The sequence below is a fragment of the Epinephelus lanceolatus genome, chromosome 1 (assembly GCF_041903045.1).
Source record: "Epinephelus lanceolatus isolate andai-2023 chromosome 1, ASM4190304v1, whole genome shotgun sequence".
Lineage (NCBI taxonomy): Eukaryota > Metazoa > Chordata > Actinopteri > Perciformes > Serranidae > Epinephelus > Epinephelus lanceolatus.
This window is the reverse complement of record NC_135734.1, coordinates 25,643,963-25,664,188: the sequence shown is the minus strand read 5'-3', so window position 1 is coordinate 25,664,188 and position 20,226 is coordinate 25,643,963. Positions and strand designations below refer to the sequence as shown.

The following is a 20,226-nucleotide window of genomic DNA, read 5'->3' as shown; positions in this document are numbered from 1 at the left end:
CACAAAAAAAGATAGCAGATGTGAGAGGGCAGTGAAAAAAGGGAAGAAAAAGAGGAGTGTGGGCAGCAGTGAAAAGAGGTGTAAGGGTGGGGTTTGAGAAAGATGCTATCCAGGCTGATTTTTTTATGACACTCATTTGCCCCAGGAGTGGAGTGCAGCATTAATATGGTAATATCCCCCCAGGCACTAGCTTGTGTTGAAGAGTGGAGGTCATCTACTGTATATGCAGCCCTGGGCCTGGATGAGCAGGTTGGAGATCCCCAGTGGAATGACTTGGAGGCTGGCTAAGAGGAAGCAAAGGTAATGGGAGTCAGGCTTCCCTAAAATCACATTTCCAGCTGACAAAGAGAATGGCCCTGTGTGGGGGAAGACTGAAAATGGTCTGCTAATGGGAAAGATGACTCGAGTGTGCACACACGCACACACATTCATATTACTGAGCACAAACAATGCACAAAGCTCAAATCCTGGAAGCACCTGTGACAAATGAAAGTCTGGGATAGTGTGCAATTGAATATTTGATACTTGATTGAATTTCCTGACACATATGAAAGGATAAGACTGGTGGTATTCTGTGTTTTTCTTACTGTCAACAAATCCCAGGACAAGACCAAAACCAACAATGAATTCATCGCACTAACAAGTATTTACTCTGTATGGCTTACATTGTTTATTCCTCTGCATTAAAGGCTGCCATTGTTATAAAAAAATACTCAGCAAGCCACACTGTTGCACTGGGTGACATTTTTCGCTCATTACCATGAACACACACGCCGTCTATTTTGAGTTGATTCCACGTACACTGTCCTGTTGCTGTAAATACTCACAGAGCACCAAAATGTGCATACATTAATCCACAGTTAGAAATACTCTCCAGCAAGTGCACTATTCACTCCTGTCTTTGTTTAATCTTTGATTAAAAAGCTGTCATATGAATTACCTAACGTTCCACCAGGTGTTGATTAAACCTCTAAAAATCCATCTCTGTTCAACAATTATATTTAGAACATTTTTTTCATAAGAACATCCCCTTATGCAATGGCTTAGATGTAACTTTGAACCAATGATACCCACCTACATGGCCCTGCCGAACATTCTCAAATTCAAAATGATAATAAATTCATTCACACTGGGATTTTTTACTTATTCATTTAATTATTTTCCACTTTGAATGTAAATAAGGTGCCAGAGTGCAAAAGAAGCATCAGCTTGTTTATCAAAAAGTGCCCAAAATGTCCTCCAATCCTAGAAACTGGCCTCTGAGACAACAAGGGAGGCTGAACTTCCCCTAAGATTTCATAGAAGAAATGGTCAAATATGCACTATTGAATTTACATTAAAAATAAGAATTTACATTGCATTAAACGTGCGCTAGGATGCGTTTAACATCATGACTATGATGTTCAAACGTCAGCTGTTTATCACCAGTTTTCAAACGTGACCTCCCTGTCATACATTCTCGTGTCAGCACGGTGGACGTGGAGCCTCCAAACATTCCTATGAGACAGTGCTGAGCAGGTTTTTTTCATGCAGCAAAGCGAGACGGTCACTGGATAAATAAAATCGTCACTTCCAGGGAGGCTCAGCTTCCTTGGGATCTAATGGAGCAGTAGGCAGGAGAGGACGCTCGGTGTGATGATTGGAGGAATTGGTTCAATGGTGTTAGTTATGTCTTTAGTTTCTGATAATGACTTTAGTTGTTTTTAAAAGAACAACTAAAGTGAATGGAGGAACTGTCTAAAAGGCTGAACCCCTTTGTGATTGACAGTGCTTTGGACAGCGCTTTGGAAACCGGCGCTTTTTAATCCCACCTCCACGGGCAAGCGCCTGCAGCTCAAGCGTACCTGCTTACCTTTACTCTGCTGATCAAATACACAATACTCTGGTAGTAAACAGTAATAGATACCATACGCCTTCAGCCAGGCTGTATCATCAAACAGCTAATAATTTGTCACTAACGTTAGATAAACCTTGTTTTTGATCACCAGCTCTGGCAAGTAAAAGTAAAAGTGAAACTAAACTTGTTAAATGTGATAAGTAGGCTTCTCCTCGTTTAGCAATAGCATTATTGAAAGCCCCACCCAGCACATTGACAGGATTGGTTCCTTAGGGTTGTGACTTAACAAACCCAGGAAGTTGGCGTTCTTGACTGTCTGACTGACTGTCTGCCACCCCAGTGTGTGATTTTAGACAGCATGCCGGTGTTCAGTGCGGCAGTAACAAAAATTTACAGTTACAGTTAAATGGTGGCTGATCTCATCCTCTGCTTGTTCTCCCAATTGCAGACCATTTGCAGCTGCTATTCTTCTTCTTTGAGTTAGCTGCTAATGCCTGCTATCTGCTTGTTTAGTCCCCCGGCTGTGGGTTGCACACATAACTCACACCCGTCCCATCCATGGTCCCGTCCTGCAGGCTGTTCCTTTTACACAGTCGTTGATTCGCTGCACTTACTATCTCTGCTGCAGACATTAAATTGAGACAACTCTGTCCCCCCTCATTCTGCAATCATAACCTTTATAAAGACTGGTGAGGTGGAATAACGATGTGTAATTCCAGCTTGAACAGGCAAGCATTGCTCAGTCATGACATTGACTGTTTATGTCACTTCTGATATGACTTAAAGCAAAATAAAAACATCATACTGTATGGACTTGTTAACAAGATTAAAATCTTGATTTTCATTGGAAGGGACCTTTAACCCTTTTTTTAAAGAGTGTATACTTGTGAGAGACTCTTCTTTGAAGATTTTACATCTTCAGTAAGAATGAATAGGCTGGGTGCTGAGAGTCACAGACGGGGTAGAGAAGTCGGAGACTACTGATGTGTTGATTTTGGTCTTTTTATGAGATGTGTTGATACTAAGAAAAATATGGAATACTTCCAGCCTCATCCTTTAAAGATATTTTTCCTGTTGATCACATTTTTGCCAAAACTAGGACATGTAAAGAGAGTGTAACTGGTGATTAGAGAAAGGAGAAATCCTCACATTTGAGAGGCTGGACTCGTCCGTACAGTTTGTGTATCCTCTGCAACCTGCAGTTACCCATAACACCTTTCTCTGTGTACGCAGAAGTATAACTCCAGTTTTAAATGATTGCTTTCCTGATGATCAGTTTAACAATTAATCCTGTTTAACAAATGTAGTTTTTACACGTCCTCACAAGACACACATTTATTCCAGAGGTGGGAGTAAGATGTGAGTCACAAGTCACATTCCTTTTACTGTGGGTTTGGTAATGAAGTTGGATGTTGTGGTGCATCATGTCCCTGATTTTGAGCTGCATACTGCAGTTCTCTTTTCACTACTGTCAACAACATATGTTATTGATGATGGTAGTGGATTGAAGTATTATATTGTAATACTTGAATCCAAATTGTATTATTCTTTGCTAGCTCCTTCTATGATAGCTGCCTCATATGTTAGCTTCTGCTGGTCTGCCACGTCCATTAAGTTGCCAGGTTTGTGCACATGGCACTAGAACTCACCAAATCATGTTGAAAACAAAGTAATATCTCAGCATCTAGAAAAATGCATATAATCAATAAAAACAAAAAATTAAATTCAAGTGCTTTAGAGTCAACTGTCTCAAATCTAAATCAAGTCTCATGTCATGAACACCAAGTCAAAATCAAGTCTTTTATCAGTGTTAGACAAGCAAGTCTCAAATTCTCAAATTTGCGACTCTCTGTCAGCAGCTGCCTGTGCTGAAGACCAGTGAAAGCAAGGAGTGCTTACTCTGCAGCTAAATCTGGGGACTGGAGAGAAGTGCCAGTAGCCTATATGAATCCAGATCAAGTAATGTTGGAAGAAAGACTGACTGGATCAGTGATATCCACTGAAGTTACATCAGAAAAACAATGAAACGTCTTTCAAAAATACAACCGCTGACCTTTTCTGATAAGGTCATTCATACAAGCAGCAATTACAGGGCGAGGAGGTCCTTGAAGTTTGAATATCGGCGGAGGATATTTCACAGCATTTTTGAGAAGCAGCAATTAAGACGACATGAATCAATTCGGAGGCTCGCCTCATCACTGGCAGGGTTCACTGTCACACAATCAGTTGAGACAGTCAGTAAATGGAAAACAAACCTCATATTCACTTCCTGATTATCATACAATCCACCTCGTTCTACGTATGCTTTTATGCTTCTGTCTTACAAACAGCTTGTCACTCCCCCCCCCCCCCCCCCCCCCACATACTCATCCATCTCCTCTCTCTCCACCTGTAAAGGGGGAATCCCTTGCATGTGTTCAGCGGTCCCTTCGCCTCCCAGGAGCCCCATTCTTCCTCCCTCATCAAACATTCATCCTCTCTCTTTGTCTCTTCGAGATCATTACTGCCAGGCCTATGATTGGCCAGAACACGGTGATGGATGTATATGGTGCTTTTGTTTCAGAGGTTTTTATTGTATCTTTGCATTATTCATCATCATGCCACCACACTGTTAAAACAAAGTGGCCTGGAACATCTGGGTTTTTTGGAGGTCATCAGAAGTGCTGCTTCTGGACAATACATATTAGAGGGGGAAGTAAAGATAGGTTACTTTAAATGTGACGAGATGTGGACTAACATTTGGTTTTTCTATGTTTTAAATTGCATCATTTATATAACTAAAAAGACAATATAAGAGACTGAAGATTTTTTTGCACATAGATGCTTCAGTTTCTCTTAAATTAGTTCTTGACTTTGCAAATGAAAGTTTCATTGCATTCAGAGTGAGTCATGATATGTTTGGGGGGATAACGCCATGCAAGATTACACAGTGGTGTTTTCACCATAATTTAAGAGTCTCTATATTCTCTTCCCTCTTTTCCTCTGATATTATCTTATCTTTGAGCGAATCTGATGACGCAACAAGCGAAACGCGTTGTTCGCTCCTTTTGTTGTTAAACATTTTTGAATAAACTTTGTGTCAATCCTGATATTCTAGTGTGCGCTGGAAGTTTTTGAACTCTTGACTGTGATTTATCCTGCACCAGCTGGCACCTAGAAGAAGCACTGCGCCGCTGTGCACAGGGATTTACTATTTTTTTTATCTTATCTTTATTCAGCTATCCACTTAAACTCACATACATTTTTTAAGTCGTGCCTCAATATTTCTGTTGATTTGACTGATTGAGGGACAAAAATCATAAAGGTGTATTCTTTAAAGCTCCAGGGAATCCATAGAATTTCTTTAAAACATTGATTAAGTACAACTAAATGGTTTAATAAAAAGAGTTTTAACCCTCAGCTTTTATCAGGACTGTATTGCTGTAGTGCCATCTGCACCATCCGCTCTTCGCTCAATGCAAGGTAGACTGCAGAATATAGTTAACGCACAGGGCACTGCAGGTAAACTCATTTAGGCAACAACAACAGTTGCAGTCGCAGACCATTCTGCATGGGTCAAACCTCTAAGAAAAAGAAAACCGATTTGTGTATAATGCATCAGAGTTTATTTCAAAAGAAGGCCCTGGCGATTGCCATTCAGGCTAGATACTTGTAATACCAAGCATCGCACTTACCTTCCCTGCTTGCTTGTAGTTGAAGTTTGCCTTCAGGGCTTTTCAGAGATCTTTTCAATTTAAACCAAACCATGATCTCTGTTGGAAACCTATCCATGAAAAGGCATTATGGCAGACAGCCCTGAGAGCAAACATCTCTTAACAGCACTTGTTTGTTTCGCTGCTCTCTTCTGGCTATCACACATACTGCTGTTGTCTCATTGGTTGCTCATTGAAAGGAAAGCAACAAACAAGGTCTCAACTGAAATACTTTGAACTTTGAGTGCAGTGTTGTGTGGTCGTTTCAAGAGGAGCACAACACTAAGGATAGCACTTCCACCTAGTTGGGCACCACGACTCTTCCCATAGAAGAACAACTGCACAGTCAGTGCAGAGCGGTTTTACTGTTGATCATGTGTGAAACAGTGACTAAAACTTGGGAAATGCAGTTCTCAAACCCAACAGCAAGGACCACTTGTCACCAGAATGCTCATTAAAAATGCCAATTAGCCAAATGTTAATTTGACCAATTGGCATGGACCCAAACACACACCTTTACACACACACTTGAACTCCATGCCAAAGTTTAGGGTAAAAACTCTGGCCACCAACCAACCGACCTACAGAGCTGCTTGTTGCGGCTAATAAAACAATCTGTGTCTGAAGAATCACTACAATTTGGGCTTGTCATAACTTAAAGACAACCTATGACACAGACTTGCACAGAGATATTGTTACATATCAAGGCACTGAAAGCAAGAAAGAGTCGGGAACCCCCACTTTAATGCATCAATAGGACCTTTTTGAAGCAAGCACTTCTGGGGATTCCCTTAAAGGAACTGCCCACTGGAGGGCTCCTCCAGGAACTACAAACCTTCAAGGGCTTTTTTGTTTGAATTCACACAGCTAATAGGAACACTGGAGTGATGTAAGCCTGCAGGTGGCTGGTATAGCAACATCACTTCTGCTCGATATACAGTAAAGCCTGGGGTATGTTCAATCTGAAACTGGTGTGCACCTGTCCCTGCCCAATCTGTACCCAAACCTGATTTGTTCTACACATGTGCAAAGATAGAGTGAATTAGGCATTGACCTTGAATGGTTAGGGTCAGGATGGACCACTGGGTAGGAGATAAGACCTGAACAGATTGGATTTCCAGTCTGGATCTGGTGGTGACTGCAACGTTTTGTTACAGTTTTTCAGTTGACGTGTTTCTTAAAAACGGTGTGAAACAATTTGCAACGTGCTTTGAGGTACGTTTTCTCTTGTTTGGTTGGTGAATCAGAGGTGTTACCCAGTCAGCAGTGACATGTATAGACTTCACCATATTAAAAAGCAGTGCACTTGCCTGACACAACAAGGTGTACAACGCACCACAGATTCCATTTAGATAAATGGTTTGTTACATTTTGTCTGGGCTGAATGCGCCGCTTAATTTCAATGTCTGTGTTTTCTTTCTTTCTTTTTTTTGGTTACGAGCTGTTGTTTGTCTTTGACGTTATGTGTTGTTAACACGGCTAACAGGTTTTTAAAAATGGTGGTTGTCAGTGCTGCACTGGCTTGTGTTCTACCGGCCAGCTCTGTTCTTGGAGTGCAGACACAGTATAAAGGGTGGTTCTTAGAGCCATGAAAAAGTTCCTCCGGGCTAAAAACACCTACCGTTGGGTCTGAAAACACTCACAGCTGCTAAGTTTAAATGCTCTCATCAACAGAAGATCAGCTGCCACTTTTGATGACCCAAAACAATTTTAACAGTACAAGAAAAGTAAAGAGAGCCTGGGCTCCACTGATGTGACAAGTGTAGTTTTATCAAGCAGCCTGCAGAAATATTTTTAGGTAAGGGGGACCAGGATATTTGATAATGTTTGAAAAAATATCCCAAAAAAGGAATATTCCTCTGGACAGTTTGTGCCAAGTCTTTGTGAACGTGGACATTTCTCGGACAGAGTTGGAAATCACACATCTGTGCTTAATCCACAGATATAAAAATTCTCTGTTCATTGAGCAACTGTGATTAACTACTTCCTCTAGTGCAGCTACCCCCGTTAGTATTACTGAAGTCAGGATTTATTTCAGTAAGAGTTGCAAGACAGAAGAGATCAACAACAGTTCATCATTACTCACAATTGAAATAATTGATGCCGCTGACCCAGGACTCACCTGGGAACCTCTCACACATACACAAAGAATATAAAACAGCAATGATTCATTTGCAGTCAGTGCAGCAGTTAATTTCTAATCTGAGAGTCATACTCACATCATTAATTAATTGGAAGCTTCTCTATGCTTTCACTTGAGTAAGTCCACGCTTAAATCTTTCTACTTGAGTAGGAATCTAGTGAAGATACAATGTTTTTTTCCTGAGTTTAATGTGATTGAACCATAAATTTTATCAGGACTGCATCATCAGAAAATTGTGGCATGTCACTGAGTGGTATGTTTGATCTGAAATTAAATTCATAGGGTAAAACATACATTTCTATTCATTCTGTGCATCTAAAATCAGGGCGCAGGACTCTTTCTGTGGTTTTCTGTTTTTTCCTTTCTCTTATGGTCACTTTGCCTTTGTCTTTCACGTAACAGCCACGCAACTGTGTCTTATTAACACTAGTGCAGATGTGCTATCAGCTCACAGAATACAAATCAGTACCTAAATACTCACATTTACAGCAGTGCAGGGGGACATTAAATCTTTCATTTAACAGATGTGATGGGCACCAGGTGTACAGTAGACCGGGCTTTATGTGATATTACACTGGCAGACATCCAACATCCGACCAATGTACCTCACCTGCACATGTGTGTGTGAGTACCTACATGACCATAAGGAAGAATGAGCTATTAGGCTGCCATGTCGTATGCTGTAAAGCCCTGTGAGGCAAATTGTGATTTGTGATATTGGGCTTTATAAATAAAATTGAATTGAATTGAAATTGAATTTTTGATCGGACCACAGTGATTCCTCACGCAGGAATGTAATCAGAGGTAGCTGGGAACAAATACAACCCCACATGAAGCCCCTCTAAAACTCTTTGCTCGCCTGTTCTAGAAAGATCAGACGTTCAAGAGGAAGCCTTCCCTGCTTTGGCTTCTCTTTGCAGAAAATGAGTCATTTCTGCATCATTTGTTCAAAAACTCTTTAACATGCTGCTACTCAGCTCGGCTCATCCAGCACCTTCAGTAATTAACAGAGCTCCCTGTGCGCATATGGGTGTCCTAGTCAAAAGTAACAGGTGAGGTGGCTGCATGCAGGATCGAGCTGAAGAGGGAGCACAGGTCAGACAGCCTCACCTCCTCCTGCTACTTTTTTTTTTGTTTGTTTGTTTCTGGATTCAGCTGATGGCAGTAGAGCATGGTCTTCTTAGTCAGCCATAACCTGAATAATTTACCGTAATCAACATCTTCAGCTGTGAGCGCTGGGTTCACACATCATTTCAGATTCTCAGTTGTACAGGAGGAGGATTTACAATACTATAAAATGCTTCATTCTATTATGTAAAAAAGAATAGAAACTAATATAGCAATGGTCAATTAAACACTTTCATTGTGCTGTATGAAGTGATTACTGTGCATTCTGAGAGGGTTTCTATTGTGTTTTATCTGCTGAACATGCAGCACACATGCCCCCTGGGACTGGAGGAAGCATCCACAGTACATTTTGCCTCCCTTAATGACTTTGTCCAGCATTAGCGACACGGCCTCTAAATATTTGCGCCTCGGGGGATTCATTTATATTCTAGTGTGTTTAAAAATGTATTCTAAACTCCCGATGATCTGATAATCGAAGAATCACACAGAATCACCCCATGCTCAGCCACACATGCAGCATCCCACTGCTCTCATGCTCATTTACAAGTGTGATGATAATCTGCGCTGATGTGGATTATCATTTTATATCCAAATGAAAAAGAAAACCACGATGGATTACTATAAATTCCTGAGCATCCTCAAACTATTAGGAAATGACTCCGATAATAGAAACCAAACAAAAAGATGAACCGTATTTGCGCACATTATCCTCTACTCTCCAACACCCTGTGGCACGCAAACTAATTCTTGAGTTGCTGACTTTTAAATCGACTCTCTCAGTAATGTTTCACACTTTTTTAATCACACAAAGTGATGTGCCAAATGAAGATCGGAGATATGGCGGTTGTTGTGTGCTGCAGCGCCTGTTTAGTAGTTTGTCAGCAGCATCGCACATGTGGAGGGTTGTGCAGCGAGTATATGGCTGTAGCCAGACATGTAGTGGTAAACAAAAAGGAGGTATAAAGGCTGCATTAAACGGTAAACAATGCAATGTAAATATGCCAATAAAATGAATGAAATTATCAGAAAAGGGACAAATTACGCACAGTTATTTCCTCCATCCTGTGCGTTTTTACGCGATTTTTAAGGATTTAAACTACAGAAATAGAAGGTGAGTTCAACTCCTCAGCAAATTAAGATTTACTTCTCTACAAGCCAGCTCGTAGAAGTTCATAAAAATGCACCTCGAGGCACCCACAGCACAAATCAGTCGAGATCTATAACACGCACACAACATCTCTTACCTGTGCAGGGTTCCTCAGTTTCCAGCGCTGCCGTGCGATGAATGGATCGTGCAAACCCAACGCATATCCTTTGCAGCAGTGTTGAGTTAAAAAAAAAGAACAGCGTGGATGTGAACTAGAGAGGAACTGGATGAATGAATGAATGAATAAAGGGGGCGAGTGAGTCTGTGCCTGAAGTTCGGACGGCGTGCAGCTGAGCCGCGTGCCAGGAGCTGTCCGTGGTGCTGACGGGGAAAAAAAACACAAACCAGAGAGACGAGCCTACCTGGGTACCTGGAGGTTCAAAAGTCACATTTCCTCAACAAATGCATCTAACGCCTACTTCACTGAGCGATGGGAAAAGGCGTTTCACTTTCTCGAGTACCAAATGCGAAGAAATAGAAATTTAGAGATCACTCTAGAAAAAAAGTGACGTTTATGAGCCTGATAGGATGCCAGATTGTCGACTTCAGCGCTCAGTAAATCCGGCAATCAGACACAAAGTTTAAATTCTACCTGTTACTCGAGCAGGCTGCAAATTCTTCTGGCACTAGCGTCTCCAGAAATGATCTCGCTGCAGATGAGCCACATACCCGGGAGGGCATCAACTCTCAGATGGTTTTGACACCTGAACAAAGGAGCTCCACGCACGAGCAGTCCCGGAGATAGCCTGTATCATCGCAAAATAACATTATGTAATGCAGAGCCTCATGCAAAAGGTTTCTTTCAGACGCTTTGTTCTAGTTTGTAAGCTGTTGGACCGGATGTGGAGAAGCTTTAAGTGTCACTCCCTATTTGTTCAAGCGGTCAGGAGGGGGGTACAGTGCGTTAAAAAATAATGATTCTTTGGAGACCGCTTATCTTCAGCAGTGGAAATTTTATTTGGGATCCGCAAACAAGTTGTGACACGGCACACACAGAGTGTGAGGTCAGTCCCAGATGGCACAGCGATGCGCGCAGGGGGACATGCGCTCTGAGAGGGTGAGCTGCGACCCTCTTCCTCTCCTCCTGCCGAAAGCAGCTTCAGACACGCAACGGTCGAGCTTCTAAATTTGTATGTTGAGACATCTCCCCCCTCCTATCTCTTTCCACGTGCAATGTAATGAGATTAATAATTAACATCATGGGAAGGCAATAATCTCCGCGCCTTCAAAGCCGCACGACACCCCTGTGGGTTTCACAATTAATTAAATCAGTTGTTGACCCAGTGTGTCATCGCGAGTCTCTTCCAGGCTGATTTTCATTTTTGCCTTTGGACAAAGGTTGTGGTGCCAGGATTAAAACTGAAAGTGCAACAGACATGTGGTGAGGGCATCTGTCCCCGCAGACTGATCACACCTCTGTAGGCAGCGCAGCGACCAATCTCAGACTAATCACAACGCAAAATGTCACCCACAGACTGTTGGAGATATTTTAAAACCTGATTTCTCCCGTGGTCTGAGAATAATTAGGGCGGCATGTTAGTAAAATTTTCGAATTAACTGTTCTTAGATGGCCAACATGACAGATGATCCCTTATTTCTTATTTCACAGATAAAGTGTCTTAAATGAATACTTCACCTGCAAAATGAGCATCTGTATGTCAGTCAGTCACTGTGTTACCTTGAATTCCTAAAGACAACCTTGTTTTTCTCGCATGCCTCAACAGTGAACGGAGAATCCAAAACAAGACAAACTTTCTTCATGAATCAAATTAAACTGGAACCACGTTCAGCAACAGCAAAACTACATCAAAACATCCTTTTACAAAATCTCAAACAACTCTTGCAGTATAAGCCAAGTCTCATTTATCCAATCAGCTCATTACTTCCCAAACACATGCATATTTGCTAAAACGTTACATTTTAAAACACAGCAGTACGAACCATGGACTGTATCTAAAGATGGACAACAAGTCTCCACTTACTCCGACTGTACAAAAAATATCCCGGGTACGGCCGCTGCCATCTTGTCCTGGTGACATCATATGAAGCCAGAGTGCAGAGCCATCTTCTCGGTATAGTTCCCACCCAAACACCTGTCTGAGCAATTGTGAGCAGCCGCATTGATTGTGAGCACACCATTTGTCACACGCAGCTGTCAATCATGACATCACGCCCTCTTTTTATAGCATTAAAATAATTAAAACCTAACTCAACAGAAAAAGAAAACATGGACATACATTGGCGTGATAAGAACCACCTAAAATGACAAGACTATCTTAATTTTTGCAGACTGGCCCATGTCCCATCTACAATTGTGGAGAAGGTGGGGTTTATGACGCGTACTGCAGCCAGCCACCAGGGGGCGATCAAGAGGTTTTGGCTTCACTTTTGAGGAGCTGTCATGTTGTCCATCTTTAGTTTACAGTCTATGCATTGCATTTGAACTGGTGGTGTGCTACCTACAGACAGTAGTGATTTATATTGTCATGTTTTGGCAAAAATGCATGTGTTTGGGAAGCACTGAGTTCATGACTGGATAAATGAGACTTGAATTGTAATGCATGAGTTGTGTGACAGTTTGTAAATGGATGTGTTGATACAGTTTTGCTGTTGATTAATGTGGTCCCCAATGACTTCAATTCATTAAGAATATTCATGTGGTTTAGGTTGCTGTTCACTGTGGAGGCATGCAAGAAAAAAAAGAAATTCCTGACAAATTCAACAAAACACAAAGTGAGAAACTGATATACAAATGGTCACTGTGCAGGTGAAGTGTTCCTTTAATAAGGTGGTTCAATGCCACGTGTTTCGGTAAGTAATCTACTGTGCATCTTGTAATTGTGTAATTTTGTGCACCTTGGACAGGTCTACAATAGCCAGACCAATATTGAATGTTTGAGGGCCATACAGATATTTGACTTTATAACATTTATGGTAAATGGACTGCACTTGTATCGCGCTTTTCTAATCTTCCACTCAGAGCTCTTTTACACTACATGTCACATTTACCCATTCACAAACACTGTCACACCCTGGTAGCCAAGGCTACCATACATGGTGCCACTTGCTCAGTAACCATTTACACCCTCACACACTGATAGAACAGCCATCAGGAGCATTTTGGGGTTCAGTATCTTGCACAAAGATACAGGGATTGGGGGCGTTGGTGGCTTAGTGGTAGAGCAGGCACCCCATTTACAAGGCTGTTGCCGCCCCCCCCCCCCCCCCCCACACTTGTCAGTCCTATAAAATAAAGGCTAAAAATGCCCCCAAAAATATCTTAAAAAAAAAAAAGATACAGGGATTGAACCGCTAACATTCGGATTAGTGGATGCTCACTCTGACACCAACATGTATCAGATAATGGTCTTTCTACATAAACACATAGCATATATGATATATACTGTGTTTGACAGTCCACAGGTGATATATAAAACTAGATTGGTGTCCTCAAACCTATCATTTGCTATAACTGTGCTACATGATGTATGTGTGATGAGCCAAAATCCACTGTTATGTAGGGCCGAGCAGGAGCAAGGACCTTTCCTCTCTCTGGCTGATTAATCAGTGAAATTACTGTGCCTAATATGGGGCTGGATTGGAATGAAAACATTTGCACTTATAGGTCACGATGCTCATTAAGGACCGCTGACTAAAGAACACGTGTGTCCATCAAATATCAATAGTCTGCCGGAGCCTATTCTTCCTCTTGTGCTGTACTCACAGCTGATTAAATAAACTGTGGCACAAATGCCAAACCTCTCATTCAAATGCTGCTCAGATTAACGCAGCTCCTGCTAAAGTGACAGAATTCAGAAACAATAACATTTTGTAATAATCTTTTTAAGAGTGTTTGTGCTTCCCAAGAGGCAACCACATTTGTAATAGTTTCTGCACATTGATGAAATATTTGAAGTGTGCCAGGGGAAATTGCTCCCTCGAGAATATCTTGGAATAGCTTTACTTAATTTTCTCAACTTGCACTGAAAGGTAAATTATGCCATTATTGGCTCTTTCTTGAACAGTTTTCTCTTTTATTCAGCTTTTTTATTCAGCTTTTTAATTCCCTGCCTCTCCACAAGCGGCGGCAAGAGGCAGTCATTACAGTGTGAAACCATGAAAGCAGTTAGTGTTTAAGAGAGAGCTTAATAAGTTATTAGGCACCAACTTCTAAACAACAGTGTCCCAGTGCCACCCACACTTTGTTACATCTCCTGGTCTCTGTTGGGATACAGACGAATAAATATGAATAAGAAGTGCCCTCAGAGTGGAGCGCTAATGATGTGGCTTTGGATTAAAACTTAAAACTGAGGTTATTTCCAAAGAGACATCTATATAGAATAGGGGTTATATTTTTCTGTGTGCAATGAAATCTATGCATTCCTGTCACCGCAACTCTTCATTTGAAAACTTTATTACAGACAGAAAGACACAACCATGGCGATGTGCTCTACATTACTTCCAGTGTCTCACAGCACCAACAATTTCAACCAACGAGCATATCACAAATAGTCTCTGGAAGTGAGTGAATTTTTGGCTACGAACAGAACTGTGGAATGGTGTGACAAACCAACTATAGAAGAGAACATTACATTAGAAAGCAATTATCTGAGCGCAGGGTGACAATAAAATGTTCTGTACAGTATCCAAGGGGAAAAGTTAACATCTTTGAATTGCATTTTAAATCCTAGTCTCTGTGACTAGGAGGCGTCGCTGATGTTACATTACTGGTGTTGATGAAAGTTGTTTTTTTTTGCCTCAGGTTTTAGCACTTTCCCCAAATTGGAAAAGAAACACACTGGAATAGGTCCGTCAGAATTTCTACAGCATTAGCTTCTGCACATTTTCACCCCATTGTTACTGTATATCAAGACACCAAAGTCGGTTAATGCACACCAACACGTTACATAAAAATTCCTCGGGACATGACCTTGAAAGTGGGGCACAATATCAACTGTCACACATGGGCGCAAAGATGCTGTACGATGTTCCAGGATATCTGGTGTCAGTGTCTTTCTTTTAATGTTAATCTTTAACTTAAGTGTCATTTCTAATCTGAATAGGAATGGTGGGTATACACGAAGGATTACACTTCGAAATGAAATATAAAGTTCAACAAATTGTGCCTCTCATTTGCTGCACAACATGTGCAGAGAAAATTGCTCAAGAAGACATAAGCAAATGGGGCTGTCTGTTCTATCCTGACAGAGTTTAAATATAGGATCAGGAATTATATTTTAAAAAAGGAGATTACAGTTTAACAAAAAAGTACAGGCTTCAAAAAGAGAATTAGAAGGCGCAGAAATACGGCATGTTGGTCATGGCATGAACAGCTTTAGATCCACCAACAAGATTACATGACAGATAACCAGCAACAACTGAGAAACTCTCTAGCATGCCAGTGTTACATGGCCTCATCTCTTATCTCTTCGGCATCCTCCCTACTCCTCTCCGTCCCCCACGGGCTCCTTCTTTTCAGCCATCAGTTCAACTGCTTCTCTAGCTCCGTCTTCACCCTCAGGGACCTCCGCCTCTTCTCCATCTCCCTTCTCTTCCCTCTCTTCTCCATCTCCCTTCTCCCCCCTCTCCTCTCCCGCCTCCTGCTCCTCCTGATCCATGTCAAGCTCTTCAAAGGACGAGCCGCTGCCCATAGACTCGTTTGAGCCTCTCTCGCTGTTGTCCCTGTGCTTAGTGTCTTCATTTGCATCCATTACATCCCTCAGAGGCAGGGAAGATGCCAGGGAGGCGGCTGTGGAAGCAGCCAGGGATGTCTCTCTGCTGTCCCACGGCACGCCGCCGCTCACTGAACTCACATCGCTGTGGGAGTCTGCACCTGAAACAATGGGAGAGACGGATAAAATAGGCTCTGTGAGTGGGCAAATACACACTAAAATGATTACAGGCAAGGAAACTCAATTAGAGTGAACTACAGGTGTTTGTATGCTAATTTATTTAGTGCTGGATTCCCCTGGGTGGGACTGTAAAGAAGGCACTGCTACCTCCACAATGCAGAAGAGCACACTGAAAAAAACAGTTTTACAGTAAATACCCTATAATGGTTATTGCATTTCCTACATGTTTACCCTTCATTAGAGATATGCTTGGACATGGCTATTTGGACGTTTGGGTAAACATTTCTATGTACAACATGGCTACAGCAACCCTCACAACAAATGGGACAGAAAAACACTGCATATCCAATTAACATAATGAAAATCTCCTCTAGGTGGAGCAAGAGGTGGAGCAACTTGATTTTGGACTCCAAAGAGAGATGACCAAACGAGTGAGTGTGTTTGTCGTTGAAGCGTGAAGAGAAATGGAGTAAAGATGCCACATAAAAAGGTATGTATTCCTTTTTACATCTGGCTTTAGTCAAAGATACTCTATAATACCCCACTACAAGCTGCACCAGTGGAACAAAATGGTGTACACTTCCAGTCTCCTAAGTTGACATGGTCGTCTCTACACCGCATCCCCTGACCTCCCTTTGGAAGTGCAGTAAACATCGTGTAGATGGATTAAATCAGATTCAAAGCAATACCACACTATACAGTACAAATTTAATGTTTGCTCCTTATTGTGCCGCTCATTTTTATGTGTAAGATCATGTCAGTTGTCTTCAGATCTCATGAGTGTATGTTGCTAAAACCAAGACATGTCTCGAACATGAAATGGGTCCAATATATATGGTTACGTCAGTGACTATGGGATGAAGGGAACGGTCTTAACCTGTACTCTTGTTCACTTTTCCCATTGGAATGAATGGAACCAGGACCGTCTCCTAGAGGGGCGGGGCAGTGGTGAAACCCACATGACACAGGTACAAGAAATGAAGGTGGGGCGTCTCGGTTAACCCACTGTCTCTGCCTTAGTCTTTTTTGCAATATTTTAAAAGAGCAACAGATTTGCGTAGCTAGCATTAGCGTGCTAAAGACTTTGATGCTACAGATAGCTACTTTTAATCAACAACTTATTTCTGTTGTATTTGTTCAAGATTTTTATGCGTTTTTGAATTGGCATCGTTTTTGAGGCTGGAGCACGTTTCTTCTAATGGAAACATGTCGGTTACGGTTGTAGCACGTTTGCCCTTCGCGACCACCATACACAACACGTAAAGAAGTTGCCAGAAACATAAAACACTATTGAAATAAACTTCTGAGTGGTCTTGGTGTTTTCTGTGAGCAGAAAGCTGAGGTAACGCAGGTCTACAGCCATGCTAGCAGGTCTGTGAGGTTGAGCTACATGCTAACATCAGCAAGCTAACAAGCTCACAGTGACGATACTAACATGCTGATGTTGCAGGTATAATGGTTATCATGTTCCCCATCTTAGTTGAGCATGTTTGCATGCTAATGTTGGCTAATTGACACTTAAATCAAAGTACAGCTGATGTTGATGGGAATGTCACTGGTTTTAAGCTATTCAGTTATAAACTAACATACGGTATGGGATGAATTAACATTTTGACCTGATTATGGGGCTACATAAAAAGTCAGAAGACCACCAAAGTTATTACAAATTACCTTTAGGGACCATGAATATCTGTACCAAACTTTATGGCAATCCATTCAATAGTTATTATATATTATACTATTATACTATTTTACTTAAAACCACAAATGTCAATATCATGTTAGTGCGAGTGAAAAAGTCAAGGGATTCATCCTAGGACTATGACTGTCTATACATGCCTTACATACAGTCCATCCAGTAGCTGTTAAGATATTTCACTTAAAACCAAACGTGTCAACCTCATTGTTGAGATATTGAAATCTGAATCGATCAACCACCAGATAGAAGTTGCCATTCAGAGCCACGCTGCTAGCATGGCAAAAAACATAATTCTTTTCATATAGAAACAAAGGATGAAGCTGAAGTTGGTAACTTTAATAAAAATAATTTTGTGTTGTATTTGCTGATACTGTCACCACATCCATACAGCAGTACATGAGACAGATAATCTGTCTTCCTCTGCCTCCTCGTAGTGCTGTTAATGGGATGTAAGAATTGATCACACTTCACTAAAATATGGTTCTGAACACATCTGAGGCAAGAAATAAGCAATGCAGTAACAGAATCTTGATTCATATTTGATTAGCGCTGCCTAATTTGACCGCATGAGCTGTGATTGACAGCTGTACTAGAGACTCGGATGTTCTTGTTCAGCCATGGTGCGCTCGTGCAAATGCCATTAGAGGCAGCACGAAGAGGAAGAGGAAGATTATTGTTTTCACAGACTGTCTCATTCACTAATGTTTGGATATAGAGACAGTTTCACCAAAGTTATTTTCATAAAAGTCATCAGCTGTAGCTTTAACACATTAACTAACATTGACATTTTGCTTTGTTATAAACCTCATCAAAGATGATGCAAGTGTGTAGAGCTGTGTGTGTACACATTTTCATTCTCTGCCATCCTTTGATCCAGCTGAGCAATATAACGTTTGTGTTATGAAATTCTGATCTCTTGGTCACTTAAAATTCATCAGATCTGTATCTTTAAGTCACCTTATGATAATGAAACCAACCCTGCTTGAACCTGGTCAGTAAATCTCATCAGGAGTCTGTGTGTCAGCTGAGCTCAGAGAAGCCTGATTATTATTGTTACAGAGAGAGGAGATCTTTCATATGAACTCAAAGATGAGTCATAGCCATGTTAACAGCATTACTTGCACCTAATGCTCCTGCATTGTGCTACGGTGCAGCTAACTATAGCTTTGCAGTGAGGGAATGTTTCTGCTGCTGCCGTCTGCAGGACATAAAACATATCTTAAATCATCATGAACAACGTCCGTTAGCTTAACCAATGGAGATTTCCTCACCCACATGATCAGCCTGCTAATGCCTTCAGCCTTAACCTGATTCTAATTGGCCTTTGATCTGTGATTCTCCGTCAGTGGATAGCCATTCATTATCTCTTACTACTGTTATTTTTAGATGTTTGTGTGTGAGCGAGGCAGAAGTTAAATGCTCCTGTGTTGTGAGCAGAAACATAGTAATTGCAGGAGATGCCAGCAACGTGAAAATCTGAAAAGGAAGGTTGAAATAAATTAGGGTTGGTAAAAGGAGCAGAACGGTGTGTCAGGTAGGTCGAAAATAAAAACAACCACGGCTGAAGCGAGGGAGACAAATGAAAGAAATGACGCCTTTGTTGCTTATACTGCCTAAAATTACAAATGAAAACAGGAATAAAGGCTTATAAATGTAACATCTCCCACCTACATAATAAATATTACTCAGTGAGTCGGTTCTCCAGAAGAGACTTCAGAGGCAGGAGGAAGGAATATACCAAAATGTGCTCTGCAAAAAGCAGACCTAAAACCTCTGTGCCAAATTCTGGGTTAAAGTCTTTCCAGTTTATGACTGTTTTTGTATTACTCTGACAACTTTTCCTTCCCTGTTCTTGTGCAATATACTGGTTCTTTTTGTATTTTTGTGTGGACCTAATGTCTCTTATTTGAGTCCAAAAGAACAGCCTCCATATAAAGTGTCTTCCACAAACAAAATCCAACTCAAGTTGACTTTTTTATCTCACAGGGCACTCAAACACCACCGTCCGAGCCATTTTCCTGCTGCTTTCACACCCCGAATAAATCTCATCCACACGTCAAAGTGTTTTTGCACTAAATGTGTCATCCGGGACCCAAATACAATAAACAGGGAGTCTCCGAGCTCCCCACTGAGGTCAGTCCTTCCTTTTCATTCATTCAAAACCCAGCATCACTCAGCAATCTAATTATCACATCCGACAGATCTGATCCTGTCTGCGGTGATCAGTGTCATATATAGGAAGTCCATTTAAGTTATTTATAATATCCGTTTATGAGTCTGTTGATTAGCGAGCAGGTCCAAACAAAGCTACTGGGAATGATCTCAGTGGAGCAGGTCTGTTGTGAATGTGATGTGGCTGAGACGCTTAAAAATGTACACAGATGGAGTGTTGGTAGTGATTTATATTTCATTTGCACGTTGCAGTGAAATGATTTTTCCGGAGAGACTCATTTTACAATACAAGAAATTTTAGGGGAAATAATGGGTCTATTTAGGGTAATTGGGTGGACAGCCCCCCAGGAAGAGCCTCAACACAATGGATAACTTTCACCCCCTCTACAACTGCAAGTCCTGAAATTGGTACCCTGGTTGACGCCAGCTGTGCCTCTGAAAATCTTTTAGATAACATTTGCCTAAATTAGTTGCTAAATTGGGCCCATTGGGATTATTAGCAGAGAATCAAGGTCTTGTTCTTCCAACTGTTTGGAACAGAGGAGAGGATTTTTTA

General features: G+C 41.3%; 2 protein-coding genes across 2 annotated transcripts in view; both read right to left on the bottom strand.

Moving 5' to 3' along the window:
* grm2a (glutamate receptor, metabotropic 2a) overlaps nt 1–11,198 on the bottom strand; it is a 40,848-nt gene extending 29,650 nt beyond the window's left edge. The window contains exons 1-2 of the mRNA XM_078168056.1: nt 10,540–11,198; nt 10,045–10,112 (exon numbers count right to left, since the gene is read on the bottom strand). The gene's annotated coding sequence lies outside the window, so the exon portion shown is untranslated. The remainder of the gene's footprint in view (nt 1–10,044; nt 10,113–10,539) is intronic.
* A 3,147-nt stretch (nt 11,199–14,345) lies between these two features.
* tex264a (testis expressed 264, ER-phagy receptor a) overlaps nt 14,346–20,226 on the bottom strand; it is a 90,733-nt gene continuing 84,852 nt past the window's right edge. The window contains exon 4 of the mRNA XM_033627844.2: nt 14,346–15,780. Coding sequence (XP_033483735.1) covers nt 15,389–15,780 — 392 coding nt within the window. The 3' untranslated portion in view covers nt 14,346–15,388. The remainder of the gene's footprint in view (nt 15,781–20,226) is intronic.